This window comes from Choloepus didactylus, chromosome 5 (assembly GCF_015220235.1).
Source record: "Choloepus didactylus isolate mChoDid1 chromosome 5, mChoDid1.pri, whole genome shotgun sequence".
Lineage (NCBI taxonomy): Eukaryota > Metazoa > Chordata > Mammalia > Pilosa > Megalonychidae > Choloepus > Choloepus didactylus.
In genome coordinates this window covers 146,331,558-146,358,864 of record NC_051311.1, presented here as the reverse complement: position 1 = coordinate 146,358,864, position 27,307 = coordinate 146,331,558, and the positions used below count along the sequence as shown (strand labels likewise).

Sequence of the window (27,307 nt, the reverse complement as noted above, 5' to 3'; positions counted from 1 at the left end):
TCAGATAAACAGTGTGTCTTTGCCATTTTCCATCTCCTTTTTAGCTCTCTCCTCATATTTTAGGGCTCTGAAGCTAGATACACAGGGCTTTCGTGTTGTTCTTGACACCCCATGGAGGCACATCATTTTTAGACATGTCCTTTTTATTCCCTAACACTCCTTTTAAAAAAAAAAGAAAAAACATTTTATTATGGAAATTTTCAAAGAAGAGTGATTAATACTCTGACCTTTCATCTATATATCACCCAGTCTCGACAGTAATCAACATTTTCTAATTATGGTTCATCTCTTCTCCCAAGTTCCTGTTTTCCTATAATATTTTAAAGCCAATTCCACATATCCTGTCCTTTTACCTATAAATACTTCAGGGAATGCATCTCTGATAAGAAAAATCCTTTTTTTGCATAATATCCATGCTGTTATCTTACCTAAAAAATTAACAGTTAGTCCTTAAGATATGAATCTCCAAATGGTAAAATTTTAATTTAATAGAGTAAAAATTTTTAAAAGTTTCAAAATATATGAGGATAGGAGAAAGGTTTTCTTTGCAAGCAGAACATTCTTTTTTAACTCGGCTAAGATCATAAGGAGCTGTTCCTCCTTTTCATGTCTTCTTCATCCACATTCTTCCTCTTTCTAACCCTACACATTCTTTAAAATCTAGTTTTAATTCTAGTGTTCATAGGGAGGAATAGTATCAAAATCACCTAGAGAGTGTTCAAACCATAGTCATTTTTTGATGGGGGGAGGTATAATTTGAAAACACTACGAGTTTTTTATGTAAATCCCATGTATCCAGACTGCCCACCCCACCCTCAGACCTGCTGCCCTACAACTGTACCCCTTAGAGCTCTCCCCACCCAGATGTCTCCATTGCAGGGTGGAAGCTATGAGCCAAGGTGAGGTGGGAGGATTGGGATAATTATTTATAAAGTTCATATATTTTAAATTACCAGTCTTTATAAAATGCTATTTTAATTATTGAGGGAGGGATGAGAGAAGCTACTAGTCAGCACATTATCCTAGTACCTCCCAAGACCCCACATTTTATTTTATGCAAATAGTTAAATAAAAGTAAATGTGTGGCAAATTAGAATTTTTATACAGAATTGACACCTACTGTAAGAGAATGGGTTAGTATCTATCTACTCAGAAATTAAAATTTTTTCAACTTTTAATTTTGAAATAATTTCAAACTTACAGGACAGTTGCAAAAATAATACAGATCTCATAAGAGAACTCTAACATACTCTCCCCTGCCATTTACCCAGATCCACCAATTTTAACATTTTGCCACCATTCTTTATCATTCGGTCATCCATCTATTGATCTACCTATCTATCTTCTGAACATTTGAGAGATGGTACATATCATACTCCCTGAAAATATAATACTTCCATGTACACTTCCTACAAAGATGCTCACTTATATAGTCGCCTTAAGTGCAGTTACCAAGTTCAAGAAATTTAACATTTAACATACATTTTAGATTCCTTTTTCTCAATAATGTCTTTATGAGCCTTTTCTCTTCCATTCTTAGTTCCCATCCAGTATTATGTATTGCATTTAATTGTCATTATCTCTTTATTTTCTCTCCCTTTTTTTAAATTGAGGAAACATATGCAACATAAATCTTCCCATCCCAACTCCTCCAAGTATACCATTCCATTACTAGGACTTCCCCTTCACTCCCAACAAAAACGTTACACTCATTTTGCATTAACTCCCCATTGTCCCTTCTCCCTACCTCTGGTAACCTGTACTCTACTTTCTGTCCATATAAGTTTGCACATTCTCTGATAGTTTCTTTTTGGTCACCATGGGGCTTAAATGTAACATCCTAAATCTTTAACAATCTCGTTTGCTTTGATACTACCTTAATATACCCTATGTTTCAACCCCTTACCTTTATGAAGCTCTTGTTACAAATTACATGTTTATATATTATGAGTCCAAAACCACTGATCTATGATAGCATTTTGTGCATTTGCCTTTTAGATCCTGTAGGAATTAAAAAGTGGAGTTACAAACCAAAAATACAATAGGACTGGTATTTATATTTACCCATGTCATTATCTTTACTGGATATCTTAACTTCTTCATGTGGCTTCAATCAATTGTGTAGTGTCTTTTCCTTTCAACTTGCAGAATTCTCTTTAGCATCTTGTAGAGCTGGTCTAATGGTGATGAAGTCTCAGCTTTTGTGTATCTAGGAATGTCTTAATCCCTTCTTTATTTTTGAAAGAAAGACAGTTTTGCCAGATATAGAACTTTTGGTTGGCAATTTTTTTTGCTTTCAGCACCTTATATATGTCTTTCCACTGCCTTCTTGCCTGCATGATTTCCAATGACAAATAGGCATTTAATCTTATTGAGGCTCCCTTGTATGTGACACATTGCTTCTTTCTCGCAGATAAAGAATTCTCTCTTTATCTTTGGCATCTGACAGTTTAATTGTAACATGGCACTTGGTGGTTCTATTTGGGTTTATCCTGTTTGGAATCATTGGTCATCTTGGATGTGTATATTCATGTCTTTAGTTAAATTTGAGAAGTTTTCAGCCATTATTTCTCTGAATAGTCTCTCTGCTCCTTACTCTGCTCTTTCTGGAAATCCCACAGTGTATATATTGGTACATCTGATGGTATCCCAGAGTTCCTTGGGCCCTGTTTGCTTTTCATTGTTCGTTCTTCTTTCTGCTTCTCAGACCACGTGACTTCAATTCTCTTATCTTCAGGTTCACTGATTCTTTCTTCCATCAGCTCCAATCTGCTGCTGAACCTCTCTAGGGAATTTTAATTTCTGTTACAGTGGTCTTCAGCTCTGTTTGGTTCCTTTTCCTACTTTCCATCTCTCTATTGAGATTCTCTTTGTGTTCATCTATCCTTTTCCTGATTTCCTTTTGTTCTTTGTCCATGTTTTTCTTTAGCTCTTTGAGCATATTTAAGACCATTTTTTAAAAGTCTTTGCCTGGACTGTCCCAGGTCTGATCCTTCTCATTGATGGCTTCTAATGCTTTAATCTTCTCCTTTGCCTGAGCCATCATTTCCTGTTTCCTGTATGTTTTGTAACTTTTTGTTGAAACTTGGCATTTTGACATTTTTTATGTGTTATTGCTGGAATCTAGACTCTGAGGCCTCTGTTCCTTCTTGTATCTAGCTAGTGTTGAGATACTCTTTCTTGAATGCCAGGAGCTCACAAAAAAAGAAAGAAGGAAAAAAAGAAAACTTTTACCTTTCCCAGTATTTGCAGATTGACCTGCCCAAGTGCTTTCATTCAGGGCTTATCCATACTAAGAGTTTAAGGATAGCTCAGGGCTAAAACTTAGGGGCCTCCCTGGTTCTTTCTGCATATGCATCTTGTCTTGGGCATGCATGTGTGACACTAGGAATTGCCCATTTACATGGTTCTGAATGTCTCCTCTTGCCTAGGAAACAGTTTCCTCACTGCAGTCTGTAGGAGAGCTCTCTGAGCCGCCTTCTTCACACAAGGCAAGTTCTGGGACAGCAAGTCCCTCAGGCTACCACCAGACAGACTGGCCAGTCATTACATGCTTCTAGTATGTACACGAGAGTTACTCTGCTCCCTCAGGAATCGGGACCAGGGATCTGCACTGGGAGCACAGGCCGGCTCCACAACAAGCTGGTAAGAGGTAGGGGAAGGGCCAGCCAAGATGCTAGGAGATCCTACCACTTTTAAGTGGCCCTTTTCATGATTCACCACTTGCCCTATTAATGAAGTCCTTGAACAGTTTTCTGGAGCTTTGACAAAGATGTTTCTGCCAATTCTTACTGGTTGTTCAAAGCTTCTTTGGGTGTCTGGAGCCATCTTGATCAGGGCAGAGTCTTGTTGTTTTTTAAACATCACAGAATAAACACTATTCTGGTTCCTCCAGGGTGTTTCAGTAAAGACCAGGTGTACTTGGATGGAATCCTTCAAATCCTCAGATACAGAGACACCATTGACTTTCACCTACTGACTGCCCTGGGAAAGGTGAGTGAAACCAAAAGTACCCTGTGCCCAAACACACCAGGTGAGCATTCTCCACCAGTTTGATTTTATGTTTAAGTAAGACTCGGATTCAAACTGTTTTTACTTTATCAGAGCAAATTGCCTTTATGGAGGGGAGGAAATATGATTCTGCCACAGAACCAAAATGCAGAATTTCTTTGTGATTAATAAGAGATGAAGAGAAAAGGAAATTTGGGGGGGAAATATATATATATATATTTATCTAAAGCATTTTAATGTAAACTGCTGGCATATACTTCACCCCTAAATACTTGAACATGTATTTCCTAAGAGCAAGGACATTCTCTGACATGACCCAGTACATTTTTCTTATTTAAGAAATTTATCATTGATTCAATAATAATAACTAAAATACAGTCCACATAAAATTTTTCCAAATCATCCCCTCAATGTCCTTTATAGCTCTTTTTGGTAACCCAGATCAAATCCAGATTCATGCATTGCATTTGGTTGTTTTGTCTCTCTAATATTTTTTATTAAATCTAGAACAGTTCCCCTACCCACCCCATTCTTTTTGTTTTTCATGATATTTTGGAGAGTTCAGGACAGTTTTCTTGAGAATTCCTACAGTCCAGATTGTTAGATTGTTTCCTCATGATTAGATTCAGGTTAAACCTTTTTTGGCAAGAATACTACATAAGTGATTTTGTGTCCTTCCCACTGCTTCACCTCAGAAAGCACATAATGTCCCATTACTGATGATGCGGCATCTGATCACCTGGTTACGTTAGTGACTGCCAATCTCTCCATCATACACCTTTCCCCATCATATTGCTAAGGGATCTGTGGGGTCATACCTGAAGAACATATGAATGTACTGTTCTCCAACAACCTTTCAAGGAAGAGTTTTAACATCCATTGATATCTTTGCCTGAATAATTATTACATTGGTGGTAGCAAAGTAGAGATTTTCTGATTTTGTTATTTCTCTGTCACTCTCATTTTTTGTAGGATTATTTATTCAGTCTTTTTTATTCAATATCTTTTTAAACGTGCTCCTCTGTGGTGTGTGTGTGTGTGTATGTGGTTTTTTTGTTGTTGTTTTGTTTTGTTTTTTAACACAACTCCAGGTTTTCTGGCATAATAAAATGTTCTGGGGTCATCTTATACTTTTTTCTACCCAAATCTGAGATCAGTAGTTTCTTCAAGGAAGCCTGATACCTTTTAGGAGAAAATCGTATTTAGAAAACAAGATCTGAGCACTAGGTATACTCATTCCTCTTGGGGTACTTTTGCTTCTAAACCATTTCAATGAGCAAATCATATATATATATATCTGTCTAAAGTCATAAGGGTAAAAGTCATAAGGGTATTCCAATTCAAATCCAACACCACAAGGTTCTTTCACACCTCCTTTCTTATTCCATATTTGTCTCTCTCTCCCTTCTCTTAAAATAAGAACACCTATTTCCCAATAGTAGCAATAGTTTTACTCATTCTTGCTTATAGTAAATTCAGAATGGTTTAGGAATTACTAAACCATACCAATATCAACAACTAACTTATTTTCATTATATTTAGTAGCATTATTATTACCATCTAATAAAATACAGATAAAACACTAACGTGATTTGTTTTATCCTACTGAACTGGGAAGAGTGTTGATCAGAAGACAAGAGTATTTAAACTCAGCCATGTTTTGGAATTTAAAGATGCAAAGATAATTTATAGGATATAAAAAGTTCCACCCCTAAAGCTAATATAAGTATCTGCTTATACAGGAGAATGAAAGAGATGTGAAATTAAAAAAAAAAAATTTACAAAAAGTCAAAATAAAAGCAAGAGAATTTAACACATCACAGTTTATTATACTTCCCAACAAACCAACAAGAGGAATCCAATATAAAATTGTGCTCATTTATTTGATAGTATGGTTACTATATTCCACCTATTTTCTTGATTCTTTTATTTAGATTTAGTCGGGAGATATGTTCATGTTTAGATTCTCGCTCCCTCCCTCCCTCTCCCTCTCTCTCCCTCTCTCACACATACACACACACACATTAAATTTAGTAGTTTAATTTCCAGATAAACTGAATAGGTCCAAGATACCAGTATTAAATCAAATATTGGCTTGTGTCTTTTTTTAAATGTAGTCATGGTGTGAAGGAACAGATAAATACATTCTTATTTTAACATAGTAAATAAAAGTAAGCCACTGATTTTTGCTATTTTGCAGGTATGAAAGTTGTTTGGCAATCAGTCCATAAACTTAAAAAATTTCATTTAAGATCCAGGGAAGAGATTCCTCTTCAAAATATAACTTGTAGTTATGTTTAAAAATTATCCCATCTTCCTTTTTTTAGGTTTCTTATGAAGATGTGGATCGCTTAAAAGGATTGGCAGTTACTGAAAACATGAGGGTGCCTCACTTCCTGCAGGACCACAGCCGATATAGGGAACACTTGGAGAAGATAATGGAAGTCAATGAGCTGACTGACAGGGAGCTGCAAGATCTTATACAGTAATTTGCATTCTTGCACACATGGGCTGTGCCTCTATGAATATTACCAATTCGGTGCAGTTAGCACCAGATTTACAAAAGAAGAATGACTCTACCTGAGTTTTCTGAAGAATGGTCTGCAGTAGTCAGCTGAATTTTTGGATTTTTAAGTACAAACTTTAAACTATTTCCCTAAAATGTTTCTATGGGCTGGAGGGAAAAGTTACTCCTATTTTCATCTGAATCTCAAATCCGATGAAAATACTACTGATGAGTGTTTTTGAAGAATCTTGGTCGAAGTGAGCAATAAACTTCTGCCTGAGTACCAAGACCAGCTCCAGCTAGACACTGCCTGAATTCTAAACAGTGTCTGTCAAACATCAAGGTTATATTTTATTCAGTGAATAATGGTAATTGTTTTCCTTTGAAAATTAGTTCTGTTATGCTCCCAAAAGTTAGCTGTATCTAGGATTTCTTATCCCTTCTTTATAATGTTACAGGGAGGGAAAAAGCATTTGAAAAGTTTTCATTAAGTCCTTTATTTTACACATGGTTTCATCTTACCAGTTTATAGAAACTAAGTTAGAGAATTGCCTCATTTTATCCAGTTATCTCTTAACTAAATTCTGTTTTCATTTGCTGAAATATATTGTATTCCTTCAAATTTTTAACCAAGTTTTAGAGTCTTTCCCTTTCCATTCTTTTATATAATTAAGTACAAGTTTTACTCCTGCAAATTAATATAGTTGGGAAGATTGAAGCTATTCGCCTTTTTTTAATTAAATGGAATATGTAAGGAGCAGGGGAAGAACAGACCGATCTAGTTAATATAGGAATTAAATACTGACTGTATACTGGCTATATAGTTAACTTGACCATGCTCTGAAAAACAGAATTTCTGGGCATTGCCTTTGGTAACCTAGCCTTGTGATACGGCTTAATGCACTTTATCAAAATCTTTGACTTCATCAGCCCAATAATGACACAGTTTGAACTTCAGAAATGAGAGTTCTATTTTGCTGTATTATTTACCCTTTTACTCTTAGCTTTGTAATTTATTGGTATCAGTTTATGCCTAAATTCATCCCTAAGCAGAGTTCAGATACTTAGGTTGGTTCTCTTTCAGACCTCCAGAGTGTATTCTGTAGTTCTGGTGGATATATTTAACTAGAATGAGGAATGGCAAAAAAGAATAAAACTCAATACGTATTTTTGGCGGTAAAGACACCACTGGGTCATTACTCCACATGCATCTCCCCACGTTACAAGGAAATACAAGTCTGTCCTTTCACAAGATCAGCTTTAGTGAGGCTTCTTTTTAATACTTGGATCACATAGCTCTTGAAACAGCTTATTTTAGTGATCAGAAGAAAAACAACTGCTGTAGACACCTCATTCAAGATTACTACTGTAATTTATACCCAAAGCTATCTGAAAGTTTGCTGTTATCTCAATTCAGCCTAAAATATGGTGCTAACACTGGTAGATGTATAGCCACAAAGCCTGGTCCACACTCACACTAGAAAATGATTTTAGGAAATCTTTTGCAGGTTAGGTTTGTGAATTTTCTCTTTCACATACCTTGAAAGGCTTGCCTGGAAGGTTGCAGCAAACATGATATATCTGGCACCTAGGGATTCCTGCAAAACCATGCATCTCACTGCTGCCATTGGAAGGCCAGGCCCTTTGGAGCCAGAGCATTGAAAGGCCCCCACACCTGTCTTGCTGGCCAGAGTGTGACTTGCATACCTTGTGCAGGGCTGTGGCCGAGTGCTCCAGCATTAACCGGATACCAGAAACCCTCTCAGCACCACAAGCATTCCTCATTTTTGTGGCAGTCATGTAGTTTCAGCTTTGTATAGTGTTTTCCAACTTTATCGTAAAGTGCAACAAAGGTGTTCCCAGTTTTTTAAATATTGATTGTGAAAACAGTGTTTTATTAACTGGAATTGAAGTATAGACAGAACTGGCAGTGTTCGTTTCCTTAAGCACTAAGGGTTGCAAATTATCATTTGCAGGCAATAACACTTCTAATCGTATGTGATAGTTTAAATACAAAGGAAGATCACAACAGCCTTAATTTCCTATAGGTAGGATTATTTGCAGTGGTTCTAGTCCCTGCATTTAAAAATGAATGGATATTCTCTCTTTATCTGATCTGGAAAAGGAAAAATGTACTTGCGTTACTGTTTTGACATAAAGACAAAAACTCTGAACCATTATCCAGAAAAAATGACTTTAAATCACATTGGTGGTCTTAAGATATTTTAAAAGTTAGCAGTGAACCAGAAACTAGTTTCAGAGTAGCAGAAAACTCTATGCTTTAAAAGTTGGAATTGAAGATTTAATTAATGTCTATTTAGGAAGTTCCCTGAACTTGTCATATTGTTCTGTACATCTCTTATTCTCTTTCCTATAGTAGTGTCATGGTCAGCTTTGTTCCCTAAAATAAAAGTCTTAATAAATATAAAATTATAGCAGTATATAGGAGAATAGTTGAAGATCGTATTAATTTTAAGTTTAGTAGTTATTTACTATAGTCTATTAATGATTTTGAGTTCATCAATTTTGTCCAATATAATTCTAACATACAGTGGTATCAAATACAAATTCTGATAAACTGCTAGGTTTAAACACCAGATAGGATTAAAAGTAAATTGTTTGCAAACATAAATCCATAGTCTTCATTTCTTTATATTTTCACCTTTGTAAAATGCTTAAAATTTGTACTGTTTGTTTTGTATATCCTTGGGCATTTTTAATTGTGTCTAGCTATAATAAAAATAAGTGGCACTGAGGTTCTCAAATATATGGACGTATATGCATGTAAACTTCTGTTCTTTGAAAATCTAATTGTATTTTTATCATGGTGTTTCTTGTTTTTTATTGCATGGTAATTACTGAAAGGACCATCGATCACATTTGTCTTCTAATATCCTTATTTATAGAGAAATATCACTTTTGCTATACCCCACCTTTCCCCCTAATTAGTTCAGCTTATGGGGGATAGTGGGAAGGGAAACGGAGGGAGGGAACAACTTTATCTTAATTTCACTTCCCTTTTCATTCAGTAAATTTTATACAAATCCTACTGAGTACCAGAGATCTTACAGTGAAGAAAACAATTATTCACATTCCAGTGAGGAAGAGGCATAGCAACAGATTCCGGCACAGCCAGTCCTATACCCAAAAAATGCTATAAAAAAATTTCAATCAAGCAGTCCCAAAATAGCATATACCGTAGTCAACAACGTGCACGCCCATGTTTTTGAAGCGGAGAAAAAAGACTGCCGCAAAGAGGTACGTGTTCACAGTTAGGGCTTTATTCCCACACTTTGCAAGTTTTGTGTTTGGAGCCTAAGCAGCTTTAGTCCAGGGGAAGGAGTGAACCACTAATGCAGCTTCTTGGGATATCAAAGGATGGACAGAGGGTCCTAGGGACCTCCACCATATGCCCAAAGGAGCCCACACTTTACCCAGGAAGAAGAGGAGCAATTGAGCAGGGACAGGGAGGAGAGTGCAGGTGCCCTCTCCCATCAGCGCCAAGGAAGGGGTCTTTGAATTCAAACCTCTATCGGCACTTAGGAAAGCCCTGTCAGATGACCAAGATTTTACTGATGTTTATTCACTATAATTCTAATATTTAAAGGAATTAATGCCTTGAAACTTATGGGAAATAGCAGTTTTCATCAGTTAGCTATGGAATATCTTTCAGAATAGGTGGAATTTCAGTGGAGGAAAGTTTCAAGGGATTGTGGAACTCGGGAGATAATTTTTTTCCAAAAAGGGGATGAGATAAACCTGAAAACCTCCTGACACCATATATACCAAAGTTTTTAATAGCAAGTATGTAATGACCTAAGGTGTGAACATCTCAAATTCAGATAAATTGGTTATTTGGTCCTCTTGCTTTTTAAAACTTATCTTTTTCTTCAGAATACTTTGCAGTTAATTACTGTAATACCTCCAAGGAAATTAGGTAGCTTGGACCTTACAGATAAAATGACCTTGGATTTAGAAAGACAGTAATTATTTTGTGTGACTGGTTCATGTTGGATCATCTAATTCTCTTTAGGATGGGAGCAGTGGGGAGTTATTTGGAGTGTTCTAGCCAGCAATTAGATACAAGTAGAGAACAGCTCCAAGAGCCCCCAGTGCAGTTCGAATGAATTTCTGGGTGCCACTCCACAACTCTCCACTAGAGGGAACACTAGCTCCTTTTTACCCCTTCCCACTCCCCATTTTCATACAAGGCCCTCTACGTGTTGTTTAATCTTGTTTTTTGACCCTTGAAGCTAAAACCAATCTAAACTCTGATTTCAAGCACACCTTCATAACTTTGCTAGGAAAGATCGGTATTTCAGTTTTTAAAAATCCAAGGGGAGAATTACTGAAGTCTCCCTTCTTCAGGCCTTATTCCAGAATCTCTCTCTTCCTCTCTCCAATTTAAATCTCTCACCAACAAGTTTGTCTCATAATGTTCTTTGGGATAATTTGGGCTGAACAGCAATATACATACTGTATTTACTATTTTCAGTCTTTAGAAATAAATCTGGAATGACATCCGATTTTGTCCATTTGAAACACAGGCATTATCTATGTGAGGTACAAGCAATTTAAAATCCAGATACTATTCTATCTTACCACAGTTTCCCTACATACTTAATACTTCTCAGTAAAACCAGCTTTTCCCTTTTGGGAAAGGAGAAAGAAGGAGATAGATAGGTACCGGGGAAAGAAACAAGATCCTCTGACCAAAGAGAGATTTCTCGGCTCAACAACTGTAACAGCACACAAACCAAGGCCACCTTTTTCTGGATCACGGACAAGGCTAGAGAATTCAAAATTTCTAATCTCAAGTCCCACCTCGCTTAGTTATATAACAGCTCTGTGGTGTCTTTAGCTCTTTAGGCCTTCTGTCGCCAGACCCAAGAGAATCAGAATAATGCAGCCTTCATACTCCTTAAGCCTCTGGCTGTCTTCAAATAAATGCTGGAAATCACACAGAGGTCTATCTCCCTCCCACCTGTCCCCACCTGGTCCCCACCCTCCCCCAGGTAAACCTGTAAACTGGGAGTCCCAAGGACCTTCAGGCAAACATCCAGGAGGTGTTTAGGGATTAGAGATAATGTGACTGGATTTGCCTGGGAAAGTTCTAGACCTTGAGAACCTGAACACACTATATATTACTGAGGAGATTTGGGGCCCTGGCCTCCACAGCCTCAGGTGGGCAGGGGAGAGGTGTCGGGGTGGAGGATTCCGGGCAGTTCCAGTCCTCCTATGCATCTCACTGGCCCTAGCTGGCAGCTCACATCTTCCACGTGGAGAGCCTCAGAATCTGACAGCTCCTTGCCCACAGGCCTATGAGACCCTCTGAGATAAATGCAAGAAGACCTGATTTCTAAAAACAATTCTCTCATCAGTTGGAGTCCTTGGATAAGTAAATGACGTGGATGAATGAGGTTCAGAAAAACAGCTCAAAAATTCCTAAGTCCAGCTGCTTACCAGGATTTACTCAGCATCAGTCTTTGAAAACTGGTCTTGGGTTTCATAGTGATAATAATGAAAAGATCCTGTGTTGATAAGCTCTACAATTGTCAGTCAATTCCATTTGGACATTGAAGCCAAGGACTCACTGAGTAACTGGTTTCTCCTGGTGTTATCTAGGTATCAACTTTCATCCTACACTTTTTCAGCCTCCATGCTGATTTCCTACATAAGATTCCAGTCGCTATTGTCCCTTTTACCTCTCATTGAAAGTCACACTAGCAATCTAACTACATCATTTCTTCCTACCACTTTAGTCACCACCGTCTCTTGCGTTCTTTATTATTTACAGTAGGCTCAGCCAAATTTCTAGGTGTTCTGTGTTTAAAACAAGTCCCCTCCATAGTATTTCTCAAAGTGTGAGCATCAGAGCAGCTTCACAGATTCAGCTGTGTCACTGGCCAGACCAGAGTTCCCTAATCAGACTCTGGGTTAGGATTTGGGAATCTACATGCCACAAATTTCTTTGGAAGATTCTTTTGTGCACCAGTGTGAGGACCACTGAGAGAAGACCACCGGGAGAGCCTCACACGATAGTTCAGTCAGAAACAAAGCTTTAGAGAAACTGAGGACCTGAATGCCGTTCACAGCTTGCCCATCACCCAGCAAGATTTGTAGCATAGCTGGGTGTAGCCCTTGGGTGTCCTGGCTCCCAGTCCTTGGGTTTTTAGAGTTGGTGAATAGGCCGGCTTAGGGGTAGGAGGTGGGGTGGATCTGTAGCCTGGGAAATTCTTAAGATCCCTCGAAGCATAGGACAGGGAAGGTTGGTCATTTGCCAGTGGCTAAGGCCAGCTCCGAATCTCTGCTTTGAAATGCCGCTTCAGGGTGTCTCAGAACTCAGGGCAATAAAACCACCACATAAGGTTCAGTGGGCTGGGCCTGGCAACCTCTCACTCTTCCCTGCTGCAAACCTGGGCTCTGTTCAAAGTAGTCCTTTCTAAGGCAATCACAGGGCCCTGCCAACTGCACTCAATCTTCTTTACCGCAGGAAAATTTGAGTCCTTAATGCCCCTCCCACCCCACCAATAATCATTAAATTAAATAGTTCATCAGAGTGGAAGTCAGCAGTGTGCTTAGATTACTGCTTCTACCATCTATCTCTTGATTGCAGCACTGCTTGCAAAGCAGACACCATTAGCCTCCCCACCCCACAAATTAAAAGCAGCAGGTGAAGGATGTCTTATGTGATTTGACCCAAAATTCACGAAAACGCAAGCAGGTGGAGTCTTTTATCTCTCTCCCTTCTCCCCATTTGCCCAGGGCACCTGGAAGGAGGGAATTAGTGACTAGCGCCACTCCAGCCCAGGACTCCCCAGGGACAAAGCAACATCCTCCTGTCCTGTCCTTCTCTTGCACGCCTTTGAACCTCGCTACCCTTACAGACCGGAGGTTTCCACGTTATGAAACCTAACCTGGCCACCCAGACACACAATCTAGAGAAAAAGAGGGGTCCCCACCCCCACCCCCTCGCCAAGGAAGGAACCCCTGGGAAGCAAGAGCAGAGGCCCCAGGCTGCCCCGACAGCACCTCACCTTTGTCGCTGGTCGCCTGCGGTGGACAGGGCGGCCGGGCCACCCCTGGTTCTCTGCCGTCGGCTTTCCACCGTCTCCGGGCTCCTGGAGTAAGAACCAAGCTCCCAGGTCCACCTCGGTGACTCAGCCTCCCAAGCAGTTTCGGAAAGCCGGAAACCGCGGGAAAGGCTCCGGCCCGCCGTATTTGCATTAGCTCCGCCCCCTCCGCCAGGGGCCTGGGGTCCCCCAGCCCTCCAGGGCGCACAGAGCCCCGGGCGCTCCCTGTCATGTTCAAGCCAGTGCCCGCACCCCCCTCTCCAGAAGAACCATTTCATTAAATAATTCACCACAGTGGAAGTCAGCAGGGCACTTAGATGATTTCATCTTCCACCACTATCGACTGGAACTCTGCTTCCTGAGCAGGCACCATGGGGCGCCCCCAGAACTAAAAACTCCCAGTAAAGGGTGCCTTATGCGGTTTGATCCTAAAAGTTAGCGGCTTCTTCCTCCCACCTCACCCCCACCCGTGAGCTCTGTCATGCCCAGCAAACTCATCCCACTAACGGGACCCCCGCCTCCGCTTTTGGGCACCCAGCCGCGGCGCCCCAGCTGCTCCTCTTCGCGGTGGCTGGGTCACACTAAAGGGCCTCCTGCTTCCTGAGGGCTGGCAGGGAATCATCGCCACCACTGGGCATTGTCCAGACGGCTTCTGTACAAAATCTGCCCCTGTCCCCTGGGCTCCTATGGCCAGTTCAGGATCTGGGCCCTCCCCAAACCCTGATACCCACCCTCCAGGCATGTCGTCTTCCCTAGAGAAGCTTGCCCACTCCTGAAGGTAGCGACAGTGATGGGGATGCTAACTATTATTTATTGTCTATGTGCCAAGCACATCCAGTATCTTATTTAATTGTTGTGACAACATTGCAAGGTGTGTAGTGACAGCCCCATTTTTCAGACCAGGAAGCTGAGGATCAGGGGAAGTCAGATAACTTGCCCAAAGTCACATCCATAGTAAGCGCCAGAAAGCATTTGAACATACAACCCTGTGGCTCAGTTCTTTGTGCCACCAAGGGCTTCCTTCCCGCGATCCTTTGAGGAACCTAAACTTTCTGGGGTCTCTAGCTCTAGCTGGGACCACTCCAGGGGCCTGCTGAGAGGGGCTGGGTAAATGGGAGAGGAATAGCCTTGTGGTTCAAATGCAGAGATGGTGGCAGAGAGTATAGGTCAGTGGAGGGGAACAAGGCAGGAGAGAAACTAGCCTCCCTGGACAGCTCCAGGGGCTTCTCTCTGCACTCCTTCTTCACCCCCAGAATCTGCTTGGGGTGGCAAAGGCTGACAGAGGAGAGCTGGTGGAAAGCCGCCCGTGGCCTGTGCTACCTACCAGGCACCTCCCTTCAGCCTCACAGCTGCTGGTTTCTCACCCTCCCTGGGGAGCTGGGCAGAGCCGTGTGCCACTTACCCTTGGAGCAGCAATGCTTCCCGCCTCACCCTGACTTCTCTTTGTCATTTATACCCTCTCATCTCCCCCTAACCCCAGCTTTGTTCATTCATCCATTTACTGCTCAATAGCTCGGATGTGCCAGGTTCTGGGGATAAAAGATGAGGTCACCAGATCACTGTCCTCCGTAACATCATCATTGCCAGCTTCTCTAGATGCTCATGGTCTGGCCCAGGGGAGGCCTGAGAGCCAAGGGTCTCCACATTATGGTGTGTGTCCTTGAAAGGAGATGTCTCAATGGGAGCACTGGAGGCCAGTCATGGAAGGCTCCGGAAGAGCAGGTCTCCCCAGCCTGCTCCCAATGCCTGGCCATTTGTCCAAAACAGAACCCAGCATCTTTCTCCCAAACCTAGTCTTTTTCCTGATTTTTTTTTTTTTTTTCAATCTAACAGGGGTCAAATTCTTGGGAACCTCAGAGTTACATTTGGACAAGGCAAGGCAAGGCCGAGCAAGGAGCTACGACATGGCCTGTAGCCCCTGAAGCTGTCACTACTTTCTGGGCTCATCCTGTGTGCCAGGCTTCATAAAACTTGATCTCGTTTCCTTCTCATGACATCCTTGATGTGGATAAAATCATCCCCATTTTACAGACAAGTCAGCCACAACAACTGTTACCACACTCACGCACCTGGGATATGGGGGTGAAACACACAGACGTGGCTCCAGCTCTCCTGGGCTGCCCTGGCTGGGAAGGGCAGAGCTGGCACTCGAACCCAGGTCCTTCTCCATGTAGCACCCACCAGTCACCCCACGTTTGCACTTGCTCCCTAGCTTCTCCATCCTCCCTGCTTCCCCACCGCAGGTCCTCATCCTTTCTCCGGGACTAGTGGATCTACCTCCCTGCCCGACCTGCCCTACTAACTACGGAGCAGGGGGAGCATATAAACAAATAACATTAATAATCTCGTGATCCCTGCCACTTCCCTTGCACACTGCCGCTGGAAGCCTCTTTTTCTAATCAGCTTGCACACCTGCACAAAGCCCACCACAGCTCCCCAGAGCCCACAGAACCACCACCACGACACTTCCCCTGCCTTTGAAGATCCTCGTAACACATCCTAAACTCTCGCCAGAGTGAACTACACTCAACACTTTGCAACCTCCACACCTTTGCACTCAGCAGTTCCCTCTGCCATCTCTCACCCTCTGGATACCCAGTCCTACGCATTCAAGTCCTGGCTCAAGGGACACCTCCTCCATGAAGGCTCCTTGGGTTTGTTCCCAGCTGAAAATTTATTCTTTTCTTTGTCAGATTCACCTAACACTTTATATCTCTTTTATAAAAGGGTTTTCCCCCCTTCAGTGTTTATTCTTAATTGTGAACCTGTCCCTTAAAGCCGTTGGCTTTGGATAGAGTTGAGTTTGAATTCTGACTTGGTTGCTGGCTGGGAGGCCCAGGTAGGCTACTTATCTCTCTGTGACTTGCTTTCCTTTTCTGTAAAATGGACACAATGGCTTTGCCCGAAAGAATGTGGTAAGGGTTAGCATGAGTGAGCTGCCTTGCCTGGTGGGTGGCTCTCAGGAGGGGTCAGTAAGTGCCCGTTTCCTTCCAGTTCCCTTCCTTCCTCCCCTAAAGAAATACCCTTGGCCACCCCACTCCCCAGCGTGCCTGTCTGCCGGTGGATGTCCCGCCCGTGGATGCCGGTCCTTGCAGACCTCTCTGGATGAAGCATCGCACCCAGGGAGGGGAGGCGGGCGGGCTTCTTCCCCGGGAGAGAGAAACATCCCAGGGATGCACCAGCGGGGAGGGACTAGTTGTCTGGCACAAACCGGAATTCAGATTATGGCCACAGACGGTGGGAGAGCTCGTACGTATCTCTGGACTCCCTCCCGGTTGTCCAGTCCGCCCGAGGGCCCTGCAGGACGCGGGTGGGACCATACAGGGAGACTTCCACCCGCCGCTGCAAGGCGGAGGCGAGTAAGCTCACAGGCCGCGTACATCCATCCGCCTTTACGGTTCCCTGAAGTTGTTGCTCGCTTGCTCTCGCTGAGTCTTGGGTGCAGGCTGCTTTAGCTGCGCCTGGGCTCCGCGCTGCGGCGGGAAATGCAGCAGGGGGCGCGTGCGGGCGCAGCGTTCCGGGCGGGAGTGCGGTTGAGCCCGCGGAGGCAGCAGGGGAGGAAGAGCCCGGGAGAAAGCGGGCCCGGGAGGCCTGGCCCTCGCCTTTGTGCAGCAGCATCTCCAGAATGACCAGACGCCGAGGCTCAGAGTTCGGTTTATTAACGGAGCTCGTGATTTTTTTTACAGGTGATGGAAGATGCCGCGATGAGTCGCTCTTCTTGGTGAGGCTGTAACCCTAACCCTAACCCCCCACCCCCTGCTCCCAGGCTCACCACGAGGAGAATACAGAATCCAGGAGGATCCTACTGCGGCTGGGCTAACCCTTCTTCACGCCCAGGCCTGTGCAGCTGGGAGGGCACCACGGGGGGTCACGCAACCCGGGCCACCTCGGAGTTACCGGGAAGGCAGGGGCCCCAGCGTCTATCTCGCCTGGGGGGGTGCGCCATGTGCGGTTAATGAATGAAAAGCAACCCAAGGCTTTTTCAATACCCCTTAAACATCCCTTTCTTCTCTCCTCTCTGGTGCTTTTAATTTACCCTCCAAATACATATATTTTAATGTCCTCATTCTAGAATTAAACACTTGATTACTTTAGATCACCCTTTCCTAGAAAAATACTAGTCCAGGGAATGGCATAAAGGGAAACAATGACAGGCACTAATTCTTCCCACATGGACCCACCGCTATTGTGAGAACGTCACTCTTGGTCTACAGAGAAATACAGTGTTTATTCTCTTAAAAAAGTATTAAGCTTCTATTGTCTTTTTTTGGGTGGGGGGGAGGCTGGGCCTTTTCTTATTTATGTATTTATGCAATTGTGATTATGGAACATTTCAAACATATATACAAGTAGACAGAATAGTATAACAAATGCCCATTACCCAGCTTCAACAACTATCCACATTTTGCTAATTTAGGTATTCTTTTGATTTCAGACCCTGCTTGATCCTTTTGTAGTTTCTGTGCAGAGGAAGGGATAGGGCCATCCATCTAGTCATTAATCTTAAGGCTTCTAGAAATCTTGAGCTTTTTGTTCTGTGCATTTTATGGAAACCCTGCCTTCTTCGCTGAAGGAACGACAGACCCAGGCCGGGGAAGCCAGATGAGGCTGGGAAGACCCCAAGAGGTGGGGGCCATCAGGCAGAGTCCCCTGGTGGGTGCACTGGAGAAGCCCTTGGAGCTTAGCCATGTCCCCAACGATATGTTTGTTGGGGCCTATGGAAAGGCTCCGTGATTACTTAGCCTGGGCTAAGATTTCCGAAGGCTAATCATACTCACATTAGCCAAGCAGTGATGCCACTTAAGTGCCTCAGCTCAGCCATTACTCCCTCCTGGGACCCTGCAATCCATCTGCTGTCCCCTGTCTGCTCATACAGCAGAGAGCTGTTCCCCAGTGACTCCCCAGCCCACCACCACCTTCCAGCAGGAGGCTGCTCTGGGCCTTCGGCCGAGGCTCTGGGGGTGGCAAAGAGCCATGCCAGGTCCGTGCCCAGTACTTGAAGCAAGTGCCCAGTATTTGATGGGGCTGCTGTGCTCCCATCAATTTTCCACAATGGCTGCTGTGAGGTAAAATCTGTGATATCCTCACTCAGACAGCACTAGGCGAATAACCCTGGGGTCTTAGGCTGGTGACCCAGGAGTGTGGGAAATGCCCCCTTACCTGGTCCACAGTGAGTGGCTGGGAAAAGCAAATGGTTCTGATAATTAACAAGGGATAGGAGCTCGAGGCCAGATTGAGCTGGGTCTGTGTTTTTAGAATTTCAAACAAAAACTTCGAAGTATTCCTTTACTGAGGGAAAGAAGTAGAAATGAAGCCCAAGAAGACCTCTCAAGAAGCACTGAATTTGCAAATGCAGCCCTGCATGTGTGGGGGCGGAGGGGGGCATATGGGGTGGGTGGTGAGTAGGGGATTCTGGAGAAGCTGGAAGAGGCCACAGCTGAGCACCAGGCTCATCCGCAGGCCCTCCTGACATCAAAAAGGGATCAGGCAGCTCCAACTTCATTAGCAGCATCCTGTGCTAACAAGGCTGCTGTGCTGACATGTGCCCGTGTGTGTGCGTCTTTATGGCCTCAACTCTGCTTGGCCAACACCCTTTTCCATTCACCTTCTCAAACCCCAATTCCTGTACCGACCAAGCCTTGCTTGGCAGACCCTGTTACACTCAGTCTTCCTCACTTGGAGACACAGTGTTGGGGCCACAGCCCAGGCATGGGCTTGTAAATCAGTTTTGAATCGTTTCCTGGTTGTTTTCTCCAGGAGCACACTGGCTGCCCACAGACTCTAAAGGCAGGTTCACGCCTTGGCCCACCATTTCTTAAGTCTCTCCAAATTCCTACCACAACGTGTTGGCTCAAGGAAGGTGCTCGACAGACGCCCTTTGGAAAGGCTGGGCATGCCAAGTTCAACGACGCCCTGGGAAATGCTCACCGTCATTCACTGGTCATTGGCCCAGTGGCCGCCAGCCATGGTGCACCAAGCAAATCAAAGAACATGCCTGCCTGCATGTCCCCGGGAGGTGCCAGGTTTCCTTACGGGCTACAGCCGCGAGTGGCAGGCACCCACCCTTACAACCTTCGGGTCTTTTTCAACAAAAAGCGGGGAGCAGATGGTCAGTGTCCATGTGAAGGTACCACTGGGCTGGGGGCCTTATTTCCAAGGGCTCAACTTGACCACTGGAAAGTGCATATTGCTGTACAGATTGTGGAAACCATGAAGCATATGTTCGGTGGGGAAACAGAGTCAGAAGGTTCTGAGCCCCACCACGTAGAGACTTCACAACAATGAGCAATTAAAAAATTGTTTTTTCTTTCGGGGTGATGAAAAAATTTTGGTAAGGGATAGCAGTGATGGCAGCATATTGTAAATATAAGTAATACCACTGAATTGTACATTTAAAAATGATTAAAATGGCAAATTTTGTGTTATATGTCACCAGAATAAAATTTACATACACAAATTTTTTTGTTTTTAATACTGCCTATTAGGCCTTTACGATGTACCAGGGCCTTTGAAGCAAAGGGCTCCTCTTGGAGTCTGAAACTGGCCCTGTGGTCAGACATTGTGCTAAGAACTGTACAGATTGATATTGATTCTTCACAACCCCATGAGAGGGCATGATCCTCACTTAAGGGATAAGGTAGCAAACAGGGACTTAAGTAGCCGAGTCCACTGTGCAGGGCCGGCAGTTTGGGAGTGTTGGAGCGGAACCCAGAACCCAGGTCCAGCTGGCTCCAAGTTCACAGCCCATGGCCACTGAGCCACGGCCCTGTTCTGGGGTCCTCAGGTGAGAGGTGCCCATCTGCTCCGTGTGTGTGGGTGTGAGAGTTTATCTCCATCTGCTCGTGGGCAGCATCTCCCCTCACGCACAGAGCAACGTTGGCACCGAGTGCCGGCTTCCGATCTCAGCTCTGCCATTTCCTAATTTCACTATCCCAGTCTGGTTACCCTCTCTGTGCCTCAGTTTCCTAGTCTGTAAAAGGAACAGAATAATGATAATACCTACTTGATTGCACTCCTCTGAGAACTTAGCAGTTAAAACGTACAGCGCTTAGAATAGTAAGGAGTCAATCAGTGGGGCAAGTATTTGAAAATGGGTGCTCGGTTTAAGGTAGGTGAGTGGGGCTGAAGTCTCTCATTCCTTTCCTCTGAACACTCAAAGGCTGTGGCAGTCTCAGGTGAGCTGTGCCTACCTCCCAACCAACAGGTTGTGGAGACCCATGTCACTGCGCAGTGATGCAGCCACAGATGCTGGAGCTGAAAACCCAGATGCTTGGGTTTTCCCTCACCCCAGGGTGGGATGATATCTGCACGGAAGGAGAAGTGCACCCATCAGAACAAAGACATGCAAAGAACATGACATCAGTCTGGCTTTGGAAGAATGCAGCCGTCTATTGAGGATTAACCCTGTTTTGCTTGCCTTGGCATCCCTGGAACAGTGGCAAGGGAGTCACAGCTTGGGCTCCATTATTTGAGGCTTGGAAGGGCTTCTGACCGCCCTCCAAGCCAGCCCTGATAAACCTGCAGACAGTAGGAGGCAGGGCTGGTGCTGGTGGAGCTGACAGGGCTGGGGGCCCTGCTTTGACGGTCTCCTGCATAGACAGAAAATGCCACCATCCCTCACAGATTCTCTTGGGGGACAATGGGCAGGAGAGAAAGGTTCCATTAGGCAGTGGCAGGGAGGGAAGGGCCCCAGGTCTCCTGTGGCACCCTGTGATGGGGACCCCAAGAATGCCACGTGCTCTAATGTGGTGCCAGGGGGCCTCTGAGGGCATCTCTAGCGCTTAATTCCTTCACTCCTTCACTGCCCCCTGGGTCTCCTTCCAGAAACTCACCTTAGTGTCAGGGGATATCCCTTGGCTTCTCCAAAAAAGTGGCTTTACTGTCATGGCCTTTCTCTGACAGTCCTGAATGTCACCTTTGTGAACAGAGCTGGCGATGAAGCTGGGAGGAAACTTTGGAGAGGGATCGGGGGTTAGAAGTGAATCGAAGAGGAGCCGATGCAAAACAACCAAAGCAAAAAGACACCAACAGAGAGGGCTGGGGCTATAATAAGAACAGCTCTGCCTGAAGCCAGACTTCCTGCGTGACTGCTGGATGACCATGGTAGCAAGGAAGAGGCCACACAGCCTGGGGGGTGGCACTGCAACTTGCCTTCACAGCCTCGCTGGCTCCCCCCACTCCCCTGTACAGAGGTCATTTCTTTGGTTTCTTTTCCCCCATCTCACTGCAGCTTTTTCTTTCAACAGCTTTGGTGCAAAAAAACAACTGGCTGAAAGGATTCAAGGCATCTGGCTGGTTTATGTGGGTGACCTTATCCAAAGTTAAAATCTCCACCCACATTGACCAGCCAGATGCTCCACACCCTTTTAATCAGATCTTTTTTTGCACCTAAAGAGATCTGCTCAGCTGGGAAGCATCCTTTTCTACCTCTCCCAATACTTTTAATTCCACCTTGGTTGTTTTTGTCAAGGCTCAGCCTCCAGGACAGCCTGAGCACATGGGAGTGGAGCTGCTCCCACACCCACTAGAGATCCCCCCTTGTATTTCCCCCAGAATGGGCACATCTGATGCTCTTTGGAGCTAGGTGGCTCAAAAGGATCACCTTTAGTGGGAAACTGGGCCCGCTACCTTTCCTGGCCCACTCTGGCCCCAGGCCTGAGAGGCTCAGGAGGGCTCCTGGCTTCTGATTCTGGATTCTGGTCCACAGAGAGTGTTTGAAGTGGAAAGAGGAATAAACCCTCAGCTTCCACGGTAAATCGGAATAACCTAGATAATCTAACCATGTGACCCATGCTTTCACCATTAACTTTTATACTTTCACATTACTGTTAGCAAGCATGCAAATGATATATGAGCATGGGCTTTGAACTCAGAAAACCTTGAGTTTGGATCCCATCTATTGACTTACTGGTTGTGGGACCTTTCAGAGGTTAAGCTTGCTGGGCCTCGGTTTCTCCAGTTGTGAAATGGGCATCAGAATCCTGGCTGGCCTCACGGGTTGCTGTAAGGGGTCAGTGTGATGAAGCACCTAACCGAGCTAAAGCAGGCTTGCTCCCTCTCCCTCCCACCCCCCAGCCACAAAGAAAGAGCCTCCCTTGTCCCTCAAGCATCAGGCTTAGCTCCCCGGGGCACTGGCTCTGCTTCTGGGCTAAGCTTCCTCGTATACCTGGAATCAACATGTATTCCTCAGAATCAACAACGGGAGGCTCTGAGCTATGAATCTAATTGGGTAGGTGGGGAGGGAGGAACCACTCTGAGAGAACTCTTGGCTCCAGCAGAGGGAATCGAAGCCAGGTGGCTCAGAAGCACGAATGCTGCTCCCAGGGAAAAGGCCAACCGGCAAGGAAGGCCAAAGGAGTCAGAGAGGAAGGGCAGCTGGGAGCGAGGAAATGACATAAGCTGTAGCCCACCTCCATTTGCCACTCTGTAAAGATCTCAGGTGAGCAGTGGGTTATGAGAGGCACCTCTGCAGGGTGTCGAGGCAGGTGTGCAAAGAGCAGGCTCACAGGAGGTGCACACCCGGCACCTGGCACCGGACCAGTCCGCAGAGCCCCACATCAGAGGCACCGGAAGTGGATGGCAAAGCGCACACGGCAGGGAACCACCCCAAGGCCCTCACTGCCTGCAGGCAGACTCATCTCTATTTATTTTATTTTTTTCCAAAACAAAACTAAAAATCACCACTCAAAACATCTGAGAAGCGTGCTCGATCACAGTTAAAAGCTTTAGGTAATTTGCAGCCAGAACATCACCTCCCGGGGGTCAGACGCGTGCGTCCCCGACATGGCCCAGCCGGCTGGTGGGCAGCCCGAGAGGCCTCCCACCCTTTCCTTCTCAGCCGCCGTCACTGGTCTCTTTATCACAAGGACGATGCCTCAATCCGCTGCTGAGGTTAAAGGGCATTTCGGTTCTTCCCGGGGCTTCTGCTTGGACCACCCCAGCACAGCAAGTGTCCCACACGTGCCCGTCTCCCCCATCAGAGGTCCTGAGACGTCTACACGGAGGGCCGGCAGGTCGAGGCCCACGTCATGCTCTCAGAATGAAGATGCAGAGGCAGCCGTGTCTGTGGCTGGGTCTCCCCCACGCAAAGGGCCAACTCCTTGCCTGTGGAAACATCACTTTGGTGTCATCACCGCTCGTGCTTAATGTTGGCTTCACTTGGCTCCAGGGTGACCCCGCTGCCATTCCGAGGACCCTCCTTTTTGTTCCAGTCCTTTTCAGTGTAGATCTCAGCCAGCACGGGGCAATGCTCAGAAGCCACTCCGCCCCAGGACCAGTTATCTGGAATCCAAGGGTTGGTGAGTCCTTCTCTCACCACAGCCCAGTGGCCTGAAAGGAGAGAGAACAAAGGTCCAGAAATCAGGACAGAAGGATGGGTGGGGTCACAGGCTGGGAAGTGGAGGGGCTTTGCTGCAAGGCTGGATTCCCTGATGATATCTCTCAGTTACCCGACTTGCCTGTGCAAAGGAACTGTCTGTCTTGTCAGTTGGATTTTCTGGGTAAATGAGGGTTTGCCCATTTAGGCCAGGCCCCCTGCCCATTCAAATGCACAGCACCATATGTTTGCCCTCCTCATCCTTTATGAACCGCTTCTAATCTGATCAGCAAGAACATGTATTTGACACAAGGACAGATACCTCATTAAGATATCCCAAGTTAAAGTCTTAATTTGCAAAGCAAAAGATACAAAGGGTGGGGGAGAATAAATTCTTTCTATGAAAAATGTAAAAAGGAGAAAGTTACAAAATTTTATGAGAAGGAACAGGTATTTCAAAAATAAAGATTTAGAAATATCTAAAACAGGAGGTGTATTTGAAAAGAAATTAAATAACAATTATGAAAATTACTGAACACTTTGAAAGCAATTGCTGTGGTCATCAGCAATAAGCAATGTCACGTTAGTGTAAGATCCACAGGGATTCGTGCAGGGAGGGAGGCCCTGGTGCTGGTCTGGGCTTTGCTCGGCTACCTCAGCTCTGGGATGGCTGCAGATGCAGTGATTTCTGAGTTCCTTCCACCCAGTCATCTGCAGCTCTCTTCCCGAGAGCAGGTGCCTTCCATGGCCCACACTCCCGAGAACCCAGGCAGGCTGTGGGTGGGGTTCCACACCTGTCAGCAGTGTGTATCTTCAAACTGCGACCTGCCTAGTTGGATGATCAAATCACTTTCCCTGAGACCCACATGTCAATTGGTCTTTGGATCCTCCTATGACAGAGTGTCCAGCAAGAAACCGATGCCTGGAGAAAGGTAGAAGAAACTGGTGAGAAAGCCCAGACGGGTCATTCTAGCCCTGAGGCTCTCAACCCTGGCTGCACATGAGACCCTCTCACAGTGGGGTCCTTTTTTTCCCCCTCTAAACCTCTTGCTCAGTATAAGATATATCCACGGGCACTCTGTAAAGCTTCTAGCCAGGCTTGAGAAGTGTTGTCTTTGTCTTCCATCAAAAGACCCTACTGTTTTTCCCATATTTCTGATGAATATTTTCCTGACCCAAGTCTGCTCAGCAGGTTCCTGGTTTGGGGGTGGGAGTTCCCTGCTTTTCAGTGCAGAGATGACATGCCACATCCTGGCCACCCTGGAGTTCCATCCAAAGCACTTCTCCCACCCATCGTGACACTTGGTGCCGTGCCCGCCCACCCCCAACAGGCACTGAGTGTGTCGGTGGCCTCACTCCACACACAGCACCCGGATGGTACAGGGCTTGATTGATGTTTGATGAATGACTAAGTGTCCTTAAAATTAGGGTAAGTAACCAGCTCATCTCTGAATTAGTACTCTGCTAGTCTAAAACTAGGTGACCACACCTCCCAGTTTGCTAGGGACACACCTGGTATATACCTGTTGTAAGATCAGTAAATGTCTTTTAATTATTTTAACAACCCTTTCACTCTTAAAAGCATGCCTGTTTCCATCAACAGATGAATGGAAAAACAAAACATGGGATAGCCATACAATGGAATATGAGTCATAAAAAGGAATGAAGTTCTGATACATGCTACAACACGTGTGAACTTGAAAACACCACACTGAGTGAAATAAGCCAGACACAAAAGGACAAATACTGTGACTCCACTTATAGGAAATATCTGGAATAAACAAATTCATAGAGACAGAAAGTAGATTAGAGGTTTCCAGGGGCTAAAGGGAAGGGGAAGGGGGAGTTGTTGCTTGATGGGTACAGAGTTTCTGTTTGGGGTGGTGGAAAATTTTGGTAAAGGATGGTGGTGATGGGAGCACAACATTGTGAATAAAATTAACACCACTGAATTGTACATTTAAAATGGTTAAACTGCAAATTAAATATTATATGTATGTTACCATGATGAAATTTTTTTTTAAGTGTCACTGTTTGAATGATGATTACATAGTACCTAAATGCTAACTCTATAAATTCCCACAAAAGGGTTAAGAACCTCCTGACTTCTGCCCAAATCAACCCATCTAGAGCTGTCAGTTCAGACGGGCTTCTTACACTCCAGTTCTGAGCAGGAGGAAAAGTGAGTGGTTTTGCCTTACCGCCTTACCTGTGAAAACCTTCTTTAAGCTTTTACTGATCCAGATGTTGTCCAGAGACTTTGAGCCTTGAGGATTCTTGGTGCTGATGTTGGTGAAGGTGTGCGCAGGGATCAGGTGGTGGAATTTTTCTTTCCTCAAGATATCACAGTCACTGCTATCTGGCCCTTGACCGAAATCCCCTAAAATAATCACATCTTTCTCTCCTGTTAGTGGAAGAAAGGAAAGGAAAAGAATTTAAGGCATTTAAGACCTGGCCTGGGGTGGGTGGGGGAGGGAGTCCAACAGTGACCACAGCCCATTTAAACTGCATCTAGGTGATCAGATGTGGCTCCTTGGGGTTAGGAATGAAGGTGTGGCTCTCATTCTCCCAAATTTTCCAAATTTCTTGTGGAAAAAAACAACCAACCAACCATATCTTAAAAATTTAAGAGTAGGTTAGTAATGCATGTGGAAATTTAGGGTGTAAGGCGGGGTGCAATGCAGAGATCAGTTCAGAACCCTGGGTTCCAGATCTTATAGCAGAGAAAGGCCTAAGGGTCTTGCCCAGATTTTTAAGGAAAGCTCAATGAACAGTTATTGAGCATCTACTGGGAGCCTACTTGTGCAGGGGACTCAGAGATAAATAAAGCACAACCCCTGCTTTCTAGGAGCTCACAACCTAATGGAAGAGACAGACTAGAAAACAGATGAGAATAGTGCATCAGGGCAAATCCAAAAAGATATACAGAGACCAACGTGGCATGGGGGGGGGTGGTCAGGGAAGGCTCCCTGGAGGAGGCAATGCTTGCTTTGTGTCTCAGAGGATGCACAGGAGTTCTCAGGTCAGTAAGGATGAGAGAGGGGACCTGTGTAAGAGCAGGGAGTTAAAAGCGACCTGGTTGCCTGGGGGATGGGATTGTAAGTAGTTGGGGACTTCTGGAGCATAAAGTAACAAAAAGCAAGATGCTAACGATTGCTAAGGATGAGGCTGGAGAAGCAAGCGGCAGCTACCCGTTGAATGGAATGTGTGCTCTATGTCCCTGAGGGTCAACTTCAGATGAATGGCCAGGGAAAGACAGGGTCTTCCTGGCATGCAATGGGCAGCCATAGCATCCGTCCACCATGTAAATGTACACAATTCACCATTCTCCTGCTGTTGGTCATTTTTTAGGCTGTTCCCCAATAGTCACTATTGTAAATAATGTTGAAGTGAATGTCTCAT

At 44.8% G+C, this 27,307-nt stretch overlaps 2 protein-coding genes across 7 annotated transcripts in view; one reads left to right on the top strand and one right to left on the bottom strand.

Moving 5' to 3' along the window:
- The window catches only part of KIAA0895 (KIAA0895 ortholog), a 76,603-nt gene extending 67,307 nt beyond the window's left edge, over positions 1-9,296 (top strand). For all 3 annotated transcript variants that reach the window (XM_037837084.1, XM_037837083.1, XM_037837081.1), the window contains 2 exons: positions 3,896-3,993; positions 6,339-9,296. In XM_037837084.1, coding sequence (XP_037693012.1) covers positions 3,896-3,993; positions 6,339-6,500 — 260 coding nt within the window. In that variant the 3' untranslated portion in view covers positions 6,501-9,296. The remainder of the gene's footprint in view (positions 1-3,895; positions 3,994-6,338) is intronic.
- Positions 9,297-23,224: 13,928 nt separating this feature from the next.
- EEPD1 (endonuclease/exonuclease/phosphatase family domain containing 1) overlaps positions 23,225-27,307 on the bottom strand; it is a 121,413-nt gene continuing 117,330 nt past the window's right edge. For all 4 annotated transcript variants that reach the window (XM_037837071.1, XM_037837073.1, XM_037837072.1 and 1 more), the window contains exons 7-8: positions 26,115-26,309; positions 23,225-23,919 (exon numbers count right to left, since the gene is read on the bottom strand). In XM_037837071.1, coding sequence (XP_037692999.1) covers positions 23,720-23,919; positions 26,115-26,309 — 395 coding nt within the window. In that variant the 3' untranslated portion in view covers positions 23,225-23,719. The remainder of the gene's footprint in view (positions 23,920-26,114; positions 26,310-27,307) is intronic.